We start from the raw sequence: 15398 nt of genomic DNA, 5'->3' as shown, positions 1-15398 counted from the left end.
GGAAAGCTTTTTAATGATGTCGGGTGTTGTGGATTTGGAACAGCATGTTTGCTTCTGCACTCTCATCCAGTCAGCCTGCACTGTTTGTAAATAAGCAGATTATTAGAAAAGATACTCTAAGTATGCAGTGTTCTGCTCACCAAAGGAAAATTTCCTTGTGAAGACTGCGGGAATGTGAGACAAGAATGTGAAACACTAGTCCGCAAAGGAACACATGGCTCTGCTGAATTTTGTTTATTAGGTTTTCTTTTATTCTTAAAATGCGTATAAAATATTAAAAGGCCAGGTCAAGAAGGTGAAAGGGGACTTTGGGGGAGCCAGCACATATATAATACTGTTACAGAAATAGCATTGGAAGGAACCCGTTTTTAATAACTTGCAAGCAGGCTGCTTGGTAAGGCTACTGGAGAAGCAAAATCTTTCCCATGTTTTCCAAATATTTTGTGCGTAATTGCTATGGGGCAAGAAGGCAGGATTAATCCTCCCAGCTTTAGAAGGATGGTGGATATGATTAGCTTAAATCCCCCACCCTATGCTGTTTTGGGGGAAAGTACAGAGTATAACCTCAGACTGGGGGGCGGGGGGGTGTGAGATACTCCTTTAAAGTAGTTACTGGCTGGAGGGGAAGAGGAAAGTGATGCTATCTGAGTTCTCACCAGGGTCATTTTAACACATTCTGCAGAAAAATGGGGGTTTGTTACTGAAGGTTGACTCAAGGGGGAGTTATAATCATTTGTGACTCCCTGAACAGTGGGCAGGTATTTTGCAAGTATTAGCAAATGGTTTTGTCCAAATCACACCTCGCATTTTTAGGCTGCCGCTTAAAACGTCTTAGGTGAAAACCTAAAAATACATGATTTAAAGTGCATGTAACAGCACATGCAAAAATGCCCTTATGTTTCATGGTTGAAATTCAGAAGATGAAATTCATTTTTTGTGGTGATCTCAGTGACCAATTTCAAACTGCTATCATCAGGCTCTGTGCATAATGTCCCAGCAGTTAAGAAACAAGAGAGAGTTGCAGATTTTTCAATTCATGACAAACAGTTCTGTATGGACAACGTGATTAAGTCCTACTTTCTACGATTTTTGTGGTTTCAGTTCTTTCAATGAATTTATTAGCCCCCCCCCCCGTTTGATATTTTAGCTTACAAGCTGCAAATGTGGAAAGAACACTGATTTTTTTTATTTATTAAAAAAACTCACAAGAAACATATTCAATCCACCATTTTTAAAAATGGGGATTAAAAGGAAAAAAGAATGCTAGAAATGTTTGCAAGTTTGAGTTTTAATGTGTATTTCCATTTTTGCCAAATCTGAAAAATATTAGAGCCCTGGGAAATGCCAAGTGCAAGATGACACCCCTTTAACTTGCTGTATTATGTGGAAGTACCTGATAACATGCAAACAAGGGATGATACACTCGCAATGCAGAACCCCAGTGGACCAATCCATGCATCGCATAGGATTTTGTACCATAACTGCCTTTGAAAACTGCAAAGAGTTAATACATAGCTAAATTCAGAGGAGAACAGGGCTCCTTCCAAGGCAAATGGAAGAGATCATCCAGTTGATGGTCACTCCTTTTTCCGAAGGTGGATGTAAATGATTCCACTGATAAGAGCCAAAGGAAAGGACAGCCACGCCAGCACAAAACAGTAACCAAAAGACCCACCCGGTGGTCGGCCACCCTGGAACTGTTCCACGTGGGTGGTGTAGATCACGGCAGCTGTGAACACGGAGATAGCTGGAAACAGATCCAAGCAGACAATTAGCACCGGATCCCTGTAAGCTACATCTTACTGCCTAAAGCTGCATTCAATGCTCACATCTTCACCAGGTATTTAAAGCTCCTGGCTTCCCCCCAAAGAATCCTGGGAACTGTAGTTAAGGGTGCTGGGAATTGTAGCTCTTTGAGATGTAAACCATAGATTAAAGCCATGTGCTTTAAATGTACGATCCCTTTGCAGCGTGACAATGAGATCCCAAGGCATAAATCTCGCCGGCATCCATATTGGAATCTGCACTTTGCATCTCAGCATATTTTATAACATCGAAGAGGAAGAGAACGATAACATATTTCAGATTTATCCAGTGGAATTACCCCAAAAGTGGTAGTATACTTAGCAATTTGGTGTTGCTGGGTCTTACGGTATACCTGCATGGCTCTTCCTCCTACATGTCCTCACCACTTCCTCACAAAAGCAGCTCCTACACATATACATGCCCCCCTCCATCACACTGTTTTACCCCGGGCTGGACTCATACTTCTCCCCATCCAAAGTATTACTTCCTTTCTGGCTCCTATGCTTCGTCTCGCCCTGTGAGATTTACTACTCGCCACAAGCTAATTAAACAGGTCTCTAAACAGCAAATCACCACACCATACTTACATGTAAGTATCTGGAAGATCCCAGTGGCGTAGAACAGGCTTCCCCGCTTCATGGTGTAGAGTTGGCACATGAAGATAATGAAGGCTAAGCTGGAGAAGAGAAGACTTAAAACCATGAAGGCTTGGACTGCCTGAAGCCATGCTGTGGGGGAAAGATAAGTATGGGGGTGGTGAGAGAGGAGGAGACTGTATACATGCAGTAGAGAAGCAGCAGTTAATATGATGTGCAATAGCCTTTGCTGTACTCACCACTGTCAGAGACTGTTTTGCAGGCCCAGGTGTTGGTGTGGTTATTAAGTGTGCACTCATACCAGATGTTCACGGTTTCCTTGTCGGGCAGGACCCACCAAGACTGGAAGAGAATTACAACGGAGATTTTAGAAGCACGCCTCCAAGGAGGGCTGGCTGGCTGGCTGAGCTTTTCCATCGGGGAAGCCAAGTAAGAACTGACTCCAACCAAGCAGTCAGCAAAACTTTAGAAAAGCCTGTTATTTCCCACCACAAATGGCTTGCACAGGTCAGTGTGGCCAGTGGGCTGATAACATTACTGGACATGCTTGGAAGACTAGTTTTCAAAGTTCAAAAGGAGTTTACTTTTGAGAGCAAACTTGAACGTTATAAGCACCAAGGTAATGGCTTTCTCAAGGCCTTTCCACACCTAACATAGCAACAAACATGCGTTTGGGACCACATAAGCGGGAACTAGCATTGATCATGGCACTCAAGGGCATCTGTATGAATGTGTGTTTCCAAAGAAGTGTTTGTTTCATTCATATAGTACATTTTTATGGGTGCACCAATTAATAGTAAACACACACAGGGCTGATATAGCACTATGTTTATAGCACTTCATAGACACTGTTGTTTGCAATCTTTACAGCAGAGGTGGCTGACCGGTGGCCATCCACATGTTGTTGGACTCCAAGTCCCATCAGCCCCTGCCCTGCTGGTAGTCAGGGATGCTGGGAGTTGTAGTCCAGTAAAGGGCTACAACCTTATAAGGTAAGTCAATGCTATTATCCCAATTTTGTAGTTGTGGGAGGGAGTCAAAGCTAGGGAGTGTGGAAGAGAGTGGAGGTTTAAACTCATCTTAATGAGCATGGCAGAGGTGGGAGCAGAACTGGAGACTATATTAAGTCTCTTCACTGCTATAGAGTGGTACCTCTGGTTACGAACTTAATTTGTTGCGGAGGTCCGTTCTCAAGCCGAAACCATTCATAACATGAGGCACACTTTCGCTAATGGTGCCTCCCGCTGCTGCTGCCCTGCCAGAGTGCGACTTCTCCTTGCATCCTGGGGCAAAGTTTGCAACCTGGAGCAACTACTTCCGGGTTAGCGGAGCTCGTAACCCAAAGTGTTCGCAAGGAGGACGAGGTTCCACTGTACTGCACCATATGAATAACTGGGGGGAGGACGAGGTTCCACTGTACTGCACCATATGAATAACTGGGGGCTTGCGTTGCTTGTTGAGCCTTGAGAATTTGGGTTCTACATAGGTATTGGAAAGGTATGTGGTTTATTAAACAGTTTCCTGGACAACTCACTGGCAGGGCTCCTAATGCAGGCCTGCAACAGGGTGTGCCCCAGTCCAAGGAAGAGCAGGAGTGGAGAGGCTGCAGGCTTCACTGTATTATGGGGTCAGTAACTCACTGTGCCTAAATTCCCAGGGCTTATGGAACTGCCCTTCTTTACTGCGCATTATTATCCCCCTACTGCAGATTGGGAACTGAGTTTGAGAGAGGGTGGCTTGCCTGAGACGTCCTAATAAGCTACACTGCATATATAATAAATAAATATATATGTATGATTGCAAACCCATGCTTTCTATTTAAAAGTAATGTAGAAGTGGGGCAAGGAAAATGAGTGCGTGGGAGGGGAAGCATTTATAACTGTTCTCTCATTCACTGATTCTCCTCCATAATTTATCTTTGCTTCTCTTTCCCACCCCAGCAGGACCTTATTTTCTAAGGCGAGGGAGTGGGGTGGGGGCAGCCAAAGGGCTGCAGGGGAGAGTGGACAGATTGGGGAATGGTTAGGAATCTAACCTACAGATTCTCCCTTGAAAAAACCCCTGACTCCAATGATGAAGCAAATGCAGAGTTAGCCTCATAATGTGTTGTTTCACCCCCAGATACACCATAAAAACCTGGGGATTCAACTACACAAGGTCTGAGTTTTAATTGTTCCTTTTTTTGTAAGGTGAGTATTGTATGGCATCAAATCTGAATTATTTGCACAAATAAAAGAATGATGACAAATGTAAATAGTCTGTGCAAAGCAGAAGAAACATCCACACTTACAGTACAGCCCATAATTTATGTTAATGGGTGTGCCATTCCATTTTCATTTTCAATAAGCTGTCATCTCAGGGAAACACATGTCAGGGCTTAACGAAGACAATGAAGTACACACAGACATGGTTGGTGAATAAATTGTGTATCCACCCCCAACACTGGCTGAAGATGCAGGCTCCAGCACAATTATCAGTTTAAAAAGTTAACAAAACACCTTGAGTCAGGAGTAGAAGTGTCAAAAATATTCCAAGGCTACAGCTGCCAAATTAAGACACACCAAAATAAAATTAGGACTCTTCTTTCCTTTCCTTTTTTGGTCTCCAGGGACCAGAATAAAGCAAGTACAGAACCAAAAATAAAAATAAAAATCAATATTGACATCAAAATAAAGGAGGCAAAGCACAAAAAGTACTAAAGAAAATTGGCTCCAATTTCTCATCTAGCAGCACAGGCCTAACCATGTCTACTCAAAAGTAAATCCTATTATATTCAGTGAAGCATACCTGTAAGCAGTGCTTTTAAAAAAAAATGTTTAGGGGTGGTCTCATTTTCCTTCTCATATTGAAGTACTGCCCCTCAATGAGGCTAAGCTTAGATTTACAAAATGTTTAGGGGTATGCGTGCCCCTGCGTTCCCCCCAGAAAAAAGCACTGCCTGCAGGTCAGTGGGGTTGGGATTGCAGCCTATTATATGCCATTTCAAAGGCAGAAATCCCATTCTAAAGAAAGCTATCCTCTGCAATAAATTAACTTTATGTTCCCAAAAATTAAATGCCTCATTCAGGAGGGATGTGATAACCAACAATAATAATACGGTTATTAGTTATACCCCACCCACTCTGGCCTATAACCCTCTGATGGGTTCCATGTACTTGAAACATGCTAGGTAAACATGACCATTAGGTCCAGTCATGACCGACTCTGGGGTTGCGACGCTCATCTCGCTTTATTGGTTGAGGGAGCTGGCGTACATGCTACTATGCAATAAGTTGGAGAGCTTCAGTGAATCAACAATTTCCTTTAGCACCTTCAGAAACTGACTGTCCTTTATTGTGAGGTTGGGGCAGGGGAGGACTATGGGGAAGTCTAAGGGCTGGTCTGGGCCCTTGGAGAATTTGGTATCCAGAGCAGGAAGAGATAGCCGGCATCAACACTTTCAGTCGGGGCTTCTCTGTTCTCCAGACCAGCTCCAGGGTCCCTCACAGCTGGTGAGCTCCGTAATAATAAATTCAGCACCACCTTGCAGTATGGGCTTTATGAAAGATCTCCCCGGATAGGCAGCGCGCAAGAACAATGTAGTAAGAATCACATGGCAGGCACACAGAGAGATTGGTTGCTTCCAGGGTGAATGAAATTGTTTACCACACCTGGATTAAAGGTTGGTATGCCCACTGAGGCACGGGGCCAATAAAAAGTTGCTTCTGAGGGCCAGATCTGGCTCACAACAGGCTACCAGCTGAACAAACCTAAAACAGAGGAGGAAAACAAGATGGACCAGCTTCTGCACTCTCTCACCTTGTCCAACGTGGCGACGAAGAGTAAGATGAGAATGAGGACGTGGAGGGCAGTGACTGCGAAGAGAAGGAAACTCATCTTGGCAGCTGGAAGCTGGGGAGAGAAGGGTGGGCAGCATTAAACAAACCCTTGCAAAACGAAAACAACCTGTTTTCCGCACTTAATATTAGAGATAGGTGAGGGTGTCCAAAATCTGATTAAATCTTAGCAGAGTTTCCAACTCCAGACCTCCCACCTTCTTCACTCAGAAATCTTTCCAGCTCCAGCCTGAGCAACTAGACGCCACTCTGCTCCTTCTCCGGAATGTAAGGGCCCCTGGTTTCCCATTCTAACTCCCTCCCCCGCTCAAACGAGTAGATCCCATTCCCCCAAAGTCTTTGACTCGCAGCAGGCCTGTCTCCCCTGCCACAACCCACTTAGAGAAGCCAGGAGGAGTCCTGAGGTTCAGGACCACTATTCTCACCCACTGCATCACTCCCACAGGACTCGCAAGCCCCAGCTTCTAAGCACATATTGTACATTTCTGTCTAGCTGTTGCCCACACCTCATTGGGTCTGTCTGGGGATATCTAGAGCTCCGAGCCCCTCCTTGGACACGCCGTATTTCCCAGCCCCCTCCAGGCCAGAGAAGCAAGGAGCTGGGCTCATCCACCCAGCTCACATTCCTGTGGCTTTAGGCTTTGCCCTAATGTGATCCAGATGTTGCAGAGTCATGTGAGCCCTGGGCACGCCAGGGGTGGAGGTAGCAACAGCCTGGCTGTGTCGCTGCCGCCTCCTTCAGTCCCACCAAGGGGCCCTGCCTTTCAAATAGCAGCGAGGGAATCCTGATGGTATACATCAGAAACTGCAGAGCAGCAAGAAATGCAAAAGGAAGTTGCAAACATGAGGTTGGTTTTTTTTAATAATAATAATAATATAAGCCAGCAGCAGCAACAAACCTACAGTTTCTGACTACATTTTCTCAGTAGTTAATTTCTTAAATTGACTTTTAAGGCAACACCATACCACCTTAAACAGTCACAGCTTCCCCCAAAGACTCCTGGGGACTTTAGTTTGCTAAGGGTGCTGTGAGTTGTTAGAAGACCCACATGGAGCTACGATCCCTAGAGTGGCTTAACCTATAAAACAGGGATGGGAGAACTTTCTCAGCCACCAGGCCACATTCTTTTCTGGGGACCACATGCCAGTGCCACTTGGAACCAGAAGCAAAAGTGGCTGAGCAATTCATGTAAATTTTACCTGTGTACATTAAGCTACTTTCTACACTGACCCTCACACCCTGCTCCAACCTCTACCTAGGCAAGCAGGAGGCATTATCAGAGCTCAATGACACATTCCAGCCAGGCAAAAACTCTCAAGAGGGATGTGAAGCAAAGTTGGTGAGAGGGTGTGGCCTGAGGTAAGAGGGTGTGATCTAGGTAAAGTCACAGGGACAAGATAGAGAGGTCTGGAAGGTGAGCTTTGGCCTCCAAGTCTGATACACACATCCCTCCCTCCCACCCCACTGTAAAGTATTGAAGTCCTATATCATGGCCTGGTACTGAAAACAAGTGCTTGGACTGAATCCTGGCTCAAATTAAGCCCAGTCCATTCTCCTTCCGGACCCACAAATTCTGCCTCCTGGTCTTTCATCTGTCTCCAAAAAGATCCCATTGCAGAAAACTTAACAGATTCTAGCTCCTAGTTCCTTGTGAATCAACCAGTTAAACTTCAATGCTCTCATTTGAAGCAGTAGCACTTTAAAGAGTCACAGCTTCCCGCAAGCAGTCACCCAAAAGAACTGTAGTTTGTTAAGAGTGCATGTTAGGAGAGCTACAATTCCCAGAGTTCCATGGGAAGAGGGCATTGGGTTGTTAAACCATGCTGAGAATTGTAGTTTTGTGACGGGAATAGGGATCTCCTAAGAACTCTCATCACCCTTAACTAGCTACTGTCTCCAGGATTCTTCAGGGGAAGCCATGACTGTTTGAAGTAGAATAACATTGCATTAAATTGATAGCGCAAATGGGGTGTACGGCACCACAGGCACCTGAGCGGCTAGCTACGCCACTGCATATCTCTGAATTTTCCCACAGCAGCCAACTTAAGGCCATTCCTAGCTTTGAAAAATAAGGAATCCAGTGCCTGCCTCACAAAAAAGGCAGAAAAACAACCCTTTTCATTTTATTTTAGGATAATAATACATAGAAGGATAAGTGGCTCCTATTATTACCAGTATTTATTGCACTTATTAGTTGCTCTTTTTTTACTAAAATGAAAACTCAAAACAACTTGCAGTGCCATGCTCATAGGGTGCAAAACGTATGCTAGCTGTGAGAGACAGGGCTTTTGGTATCTGCTTGGGCTGATCTGCTTCTCTGCTATCTGGGTATCTTACCATGCACCACATGACTAGGTTTTCACGCTATTCTGCTTCCTCTACAAAACTGTGAAATTATGCTAGCTTCCCCCAACTTTTTAAATTGTGTGTGCATGCCCTTAATTTGTGAACTGAATACGAAAGCTATATGGACTAGAATTTATATTTGGGAGTTTTTAAAAAAGAAAAAACGTTCTCTTCTGCTTTTTGTTTCCTATGAATAACATTTGCAAATGACTCATTCCAGATTGAAAATGCACTCCTCTTTTGAGCACTGCCAACACACATACACATATGTCACTAAAATGTTCTGACACTGGCAATTAACATCTGGCTCCTAGGCAGAGAGGTCAGAACGCATTTATAGGCAACCTAAACTGCTTGATCACAGAAGAGCTCTTTAGAATAACTTACTTCGTTTTTCTGTGAGGATACTAAAAACAATGTTAACAATAAACAAGCATTTTTACAAGGGTGTAAAAAACATATTAGAATTCACAAAATGGGGAGGGCACAATATAATGCAGTCCTAGGTATGCACATTCAGAAGCAAGCGCCACTGAGTTTGATGGGGCTGAATCCAAGAAAAGTTGTTTAGGAGTACAGCACAATCCTGCATAACTTTACTCAGCAGGGTAAGTGTTCAGTGAGACTGACTTCCAAATGTGCACAGGCCTACAGCAGCATCATAGTCCCACTTGCCTGGGAATAAGTCCCAATGAATTCAGCAGGACTTACTTCTGAGTAGTCTTGATTAGGATTGCGGCCTTAAGTCTACTTTTTAAACAGATGCAAAATACTTTAAACAAATACAAGAAAACAAAATCATTGTCCTAGATATATCTTTTAGGAATGTATATCTCCATCAGTTTAAGGCCTGGGGTAATTTTCACACAATTAAAGGCATTTCAGCATCTCATTTCTGCTGCACATGAAAATTGCAAATGGGGAATAAAAACTGGAAGAGAGACCAACAACAGCGTTTACTTTTCCATTATCACCATCCCGTTTAATCTTAAACCTCATACATGAAAAGGCCCTTTAGAAACCTAGGTTGGGTTTTGTCAGCTGTAGGAGCAGAGTATGTTGAGCTTAGGGTAAATAACTGAAGTATATAGGATGCTAGGGAACCCATTTTGGAAGAAGCACGCACCCCCATAAGGTATCACATTATCCCAAAATGCAATACCCGCTACTTTGGAGAAGGGGCAGCATCTGGGGATCTGAGAGGTTCCCTGATTTCCAACACCTCAAGCACCTTGTTATTCAAGGCAGGCAGGAGTCTCAGTGGGGGGGGGGGAGGGAACACCGCCCCCTCGGTTTTTGTTTTAAGTTTCGCAGCCGTGAGTTGGCTAAAACGTGGACGATTCAGGAGGTGGAGCTGGGTGAGCTTTATTGGGGGGGGGGCTACCCTCCATTTGCAAAATTTGCCTTTTACAACGACCTTCGTGTATCGGCCTAAGCAATGTATTGATCGGACTCCATCTAAAAAGCGCTGCTAAGGGAGCTTGGAGCGATCGGGTCGTGTGTCCGAAGGAAGGCTCCCTGAATTCTCTTGGGGAAGGAAATGGATCATAGCGACGAGCGGGCGAAAAAGAGAGGATTTTGGGGAGAGGACGCGGGGTCCAGAGGGTTAGAGCAGAGGGAGGGGCTGGCAATCTGACAGAGGGGAGTGGTTTGCTAAGGCTTCTCCTCCCCCCCAGCCCCAGGCGTCAAATTTATGCCTCTCCCGTTCAATTCTCACAAATCCTTTTCTATTTCCTAAAAAAAAAATCAAATCTGGCTGTCAGCTCTCCCGAGCCTAACTGGCAAGATCTCTCGATCTCTCTTCCCACCGCCAAACGGGAATATTATGGGATCCTACCTAGCACCCTGCTTTAATCCCCCCCCCCCGCTTTCCCCAGGTCTCGTTTCCCAAATTCTCCCTCGAGAACCCAGGAGGTTTGGCACCCAACTTTCCCCCTGACCCGTTGGATAGGTACCTGGAGGTGCTGATGGAGGGTCTAGGACGGAGGCAGCTTCCTGCTGCTCTCGTTGCTCCTGAAGTTTCCTCTCTTCACCCCCTCCTTGGATTAAAAAAACACACACAAAATTCCCCAGTTTAGCTCATCCACATCGCACCAGGCTCACCCAGCCCTGCCCTTGGCAAAGGTCCACGTGGGTGGGACCAGAGAGCGCGTGGCTGGCCAGTTGCCCCGAAGAACGGAGTTGGGGAAGGGTGGCTCATTTGGGAGGGGCCCGACTTCTTGAAAATTGTAGCGCCCCTCCTCCAGTTGTGTCGTGTCTCTTTTGCCGCTTTTCTTCCTGGCTGACAAGGGCTCGGTCTGCACGGAAGGAAGAAACCACTCGTCTTTTTCCACCATTTCACTTTCTTGTCCGGAAAGGGAGGTGGGGTGGGGTGGGGGGAACCTTTATCTGCCTGTCACGAAACTATTAAGACACAGAAGCACTGGCCAGGTGAAAAGGGGGGTCTTTTCCTATTACTGAAACCCCCCCCAACCCGTGCCGCACAACAAGTTTATTGTGACATGCACTTTCGTGGACTGGAACCCACTTCTTCAAATGAATTATCTTCAGAATTATCCTCTGTGTGGACTTGCCAGACCAGCTTTTGGACATTCATCCCGATTTGTTTGCAGGGAAGTTAGATGGAGGAGAGGTTGGATGACCTTTGTGCAAAAACAAGTGTTATCCCACACTTTCCAGTACGTTTCCCTTTCACCTTATTGGAAAGAAAACGTGGGGGGATTTGACTCAAAGAAGCTGCACAAGACCTCTCATTCAGCTATAAATACACAACCTGAATTTACTCATTTGTGATTGAATTTCGTTTTAGCGACAGTCTGGAAGCACCCACAGAGGGGTCAGAAATGTAAAGAGGGGCCAAAAAGTCACAAAAGGCAAAGAGATACACTCTGGCATTCCTGTACAAAGCTTAAAAGAATATAATAACTGTCCATACCTGTAGTAACTGTGGACAGACAACTCCATCTTCCTTCTTTTGCTATGCTACTTGTAGAGGGAGAAGAAAACCTGGTCTCCGTTTAATCTTTAATGAAGTACTGCAATCATATTCAACCTTGGAGCCTTGGAAGGAAAATATGTTTACTGGAATAGGAAAGAAAAGCTAGAAAGTATATAAGAAGAGTCCTATTGGGTCAGGTCAAATATCCATCTAGTTCAGCATCCCATTTCTGAGTGTGGCCAATCAGATGCCCCTAAGAAGACCACAAGCAGGGGGCTGGCTCTCCACTGTGTCTGAGCAGTTTTGATTACTAATGACCATTGACAGACCTATGCTCAGTTTACTTGTCTAGGTAAACGTAAAGGGACCCCTGACCATTAGGTCCAGTCGTGGCTGACTCTGGGGTTGCGGCGCTCATCTCGCTTTATTGGCCAAGGGAGCCGGCGTACAGCTTCCAGGTCATGTGGCCAGCATGACTAAGCTGCTTCTGGCGAACCAGAGCAGCGCACGGAAATGCCGTTTACCTTCCCACCGGAGCGGTACCTATTTATCTACTTGCACTTTGATGTGCTTTTGAACTTCTAGGTTGGCAGGAGCAGGGACCGAGCAACGGGAGCTCACCCCGTCATGGGGATTCAAACCGCCGACCTTCTGATCGGCAAGTCCTAGGCTCTGTGGTTTAACCCACACGTAAGGTCATTTCCAGACAATCAGTTGATTGAGCACTCTTCTGCCTTGCCTGTGGGGAGGTTAAGCAAATCTCGCCCCACACTACCCAGTGCATTCCCCCCTCATTTTCCTTATTATAAAAACAATCAGATTTTTTGGAGTTTGGGGTCTGTTGTGCAAGGTCTCCACCACATAAGCTTTAACTGCACAACCTGAATTTGCTGGTATGTGATGGAGTCCCACAGTGACTCTCTGGAAGTGTCCTAAGACAGTGAAGTGGCCATCACTGCTTATTGTTGCAATCAATAATACATATTATACAGTGCTATTTTTCTGGAAAAAGAGGTGCCGGAACTCACCATGAACACCTCCCTTGTTCTCTTATAAGGGCAATGGTGCCCACATGAGAGGTGCCAGAACTGAGTTCCGGGGAGTTCCGGCTGAAAAAAGCCCTGATAGTATACATTTTATATAATAATTATAAAATTTATAAAGAAGTGCTTTCTCCAATCTGTCCTGATTCTACCATTAGTCCAATTATCTGGGTTATTGTATTCCTAGGACAGTCTAAAATTTACTGGGCCTGGGCCTCAACATGCATCCATCCATCCATCCAATGAAGTAACAAGGGCTGTATCTGAGCCAAGGCTCAGCACAGTTCCTTCCCAAAACAATTATGGTGATCCAGCCCCAAAGTATTCATAAAATGAATGTATCCCCAAGCATGCGTAGACTACCTCTCTTTCACCACTGGGTCATTCTATCCAGGTCTGATACTTCTCTGCCTCACGTTAACAACTTCCACAATGGGGCACCAAAATCAGGTGGAATCCAAGGGCACACCTAGAGCAGCAATAGTAAATACCCTTATTAGGGAGTACGCTGCCCTGAATACCGTAGAACATTTCTCTTTAAATATACATGGGATTACACTAGAAACCTAGGTACGTAGCTGTTAGCTTATTGAAGGGAGAGCAAGAAAAGATACAAATGGGGCAGAGTTATTTGTTTTGGGAACTGACATTTAAAGAATAAATTGTATCATGCAACAAAATGTAAATATTACATCAGCGTAAGGCTGTGCATACACCATACATTTAAAACACATGGCTTCTCCCAAAGAATCCTGGGAACCATAGTTTTCAAAGAGTGCTAAGAATTGAAGCTGTGAGGGATAAGCTATAGATCCCAGAATTTGTGTGTGTGACCTTAAATGTATGGTGTGTACACACTCTGTTAAAAATTTTGTGAGGCTTTAACAAAGACATTAACACAAGTAATTCATTTCTTGTATGTTGATAGCTGCATGATTAATAGTATCAACAGCTGTAATCCAATTTATGGTTCCTAGCAGTGGTAGAAAAAATCATGAATAAATTAAAGCTCAGATTACTTATGACAACTTATTTGCAGTTTAGGGTACTTTATTTTCCAAAAAAGGGAAAAAGGAAAAGGGAGGACTGCTCTGGCAGCATATTCACTACTCCAGAATGTGTAAATATTTCTAACATACCCTTGAGGTGCGAAACTGGACTGTAGGATGGGCACTTCAAGATTCAATAACACAAATCAGCATGAGTGCTCAATAAACAGGTAATCTGGAAGCAACCAAGGTATGGGAAGCTAATTATTCGCAGAAAACTCTGGAATGAAAAACAAAATGAAACAAAAAGGATTCCCTCCCACCCACATTAAATGGCTCAACATGCTCAACATCTTGTTACACACCGCCCAATGTCTGAGCGGTGTGAGATTCCAGGGGTACCAGGCATGCTTACCAGGGCCTGTCTTTCCTTTTGGACAATGAGACACAGCAGAGACTGTGGCGTCTTTATGATATATGGTTTATTTACACATATATACAACCTAAGCCTAGATGGAGAGTGTGCAGAGCATTCCCATCCTAAAAGAGCCCTGTTCCTTCCATTGCTGCAGCCTTTGATTCCAAGAGACCCTAAACATCGTGTATCACCCTCTCTGCAGCAGAAAACAGATTACCCACCTCATGCTCTGCCCTATCCCCTCCAGTTTGCAAAAGGGACACTTTTATCCTGTTTGCTTATATTATTGCCCACTACAACCCTGGAGACTTTCTCCTCCCAACTCTGGTACTATCTTTTGTTAATTACCTAGAGCTCAGAGTGGAGTATTTCCTCTTTGTATCAGAGTATTTTGCCTTGTTGATGGTTTTAATTGGGATCAGGTGTTAAACAGGGTTGTGTTATTGCCCCAACTCTGTTCATTATTTTCATTGCCGAAGGGAAACTCCCCACCGGAGTAGAAATCATGTATCAAACAGATGGAAAGCTCTTCAATCTGAGCTGTCTGAAAGCAAAGAGTAAGGTTACCGTAACTTCCATCATAGAGCTTCAGTATGCTGATGGCAACGTAGTGTGTGCACACTCAGAGGATGACCAAGTCCAAACCATCCTAAATATCTTTGCAGAAGCTTACAAAAATCTTGGCCTATCACTCAACATCCAAAAAACCAAAGTGCTGCACCAACAAGTACAAAATAACCCCTCTGCAGCGCCACAAATCCAAGTCAATGGTGTAACATTGGAAAATGTCAATCACTTCTCCTACCTAGGCAGTTATCTTTCCACAAGGGCCAACATTGATGCCAAAATCCAGCGTCGCCTGAGCTCTGTGAGTGCGGCTTTCTCCCAATTGAAGTGCAGAGACATTCACAGGGAAACCAAAATGCTTGTTTACAAAGCTATTGTACTACCAACCTTACTATATGCGTGTGAAACATGGACCACTTATAAACACCATCTCCAACTCCTTGAAAGATTCCACCAACGGTGTCTCTGAAATTTTTTTACACATCACTTGGGAAGACAGGTGAACTAATATCAGTGTACTGGAAGAAGCAAAGATCACCAGTGTTGAAGCAATGATTCTTCAACTTTGTTGGACTAGTCATGTTGTGCGGATGCCTGATGATCGTCTTCCAAAGCAACTACTCCATTCTGAACTTAAAAATGGAAAGCTTAATGCTGGTGGTCAACAAAAGAGGTTTAAAGACTGTCTCAAGGCAAATCTAAAAAAATGTAGTACTGTATAAACACTTACAACTGGGAAACACTTTCCTGCAAGCACTCCAGTTGGAGAACAGCCTTTACCAAAGGTGTCATGGACTTTGAAGACACTCGAACTCAGGATGCAAGGGAGAAAGGTGCTAAGAGGAAGGTACTCTTGGC

The 15398-nt window shown here is 44.5% G+C and overlaps 1 protein-coding gene across 3 annotated transcripts; it reads right to left on the bottom strand.

Annotated features, from left to right (window-relative positions):
• Nucleotides 1-228: 228 nt before the first annotated feature.
• Nucleotides 229-10804, bottom strand: EMP3 (epithelial membrane protein 3 (MAM blood group)). Of its 3 annotated transcripts, none has more exons than XM_081167179.1 (5): nt 10541-10804; nt 6201-6293; nt 2642-2744; nt 2394-2534; nt 229-1747 (listed from the first exon to the last, which is right to left on the bottom strand). In XM_081167179.1, the coding sequence occupies exons 2-5, from the start codon at nt 6276-6278 to the stop codon at nt 1578-1580; spliced, it is 492 nt and encodes a 163-aa protein (XP_081023305.1). In that variant the 5' UTR covers nt 6279-6293; nt 10541-10804; the 3' UTR covers nt 229-1577. The 3 variants fall into 3 exon arrangements, with proteins under 3 accessions (XP_081023305.1, XP_081023306.1, XP_081023304.1); XM_081167180.1 differs by lacking the exon at nt 10541-10804 and adding an exon at nt 6745-6880; XM_081167178.1 differs by lacking the exon at nt 10541-10804 and adding an exon at nt 6664-6688.
• Nucleotides 10805-15398: the final 4594 nt, after the last annotated feature.

Source organism: Podarcis bocagei (assembly GCF_964188305.1).
Source record: "Podarcis bocagei genome assembly, chromosome: 13".
Classification (NCBI taxonomy): Eukaryota; Metazoa; Chordata; class Lepidosauria; order Squamata; family Lacertidae; genus Podarcis; species Podarcis bocagei.
Note: the sequence above shows the minus strand (reverse complement) of the source record. Positions and strands in the feature narration are given on the sequence as shown.

What these genes read in the sequence shown, in the direction of transcription:
- EMP3 (XM_081167178.1), bottom strand. An exon ending in TCGTCGCCACGTTGGACAAG is followed by an intron (nt 2,745 to 6,200) that starts GTGAGAGAGTGC and finishes ATTCTCTTCCAG; the next exon opens with TCTTGGTGGGTCCTGCCCGA. An exon ending in GATCTTCCAGATACTTACAT is followed by an intron (nt 1,748 to 2,393) that starts GTAAGTATGGTG and finishes ATCTGTTTCCAG; the next exon opens with CTATCTCCGTGTTCACAGCT.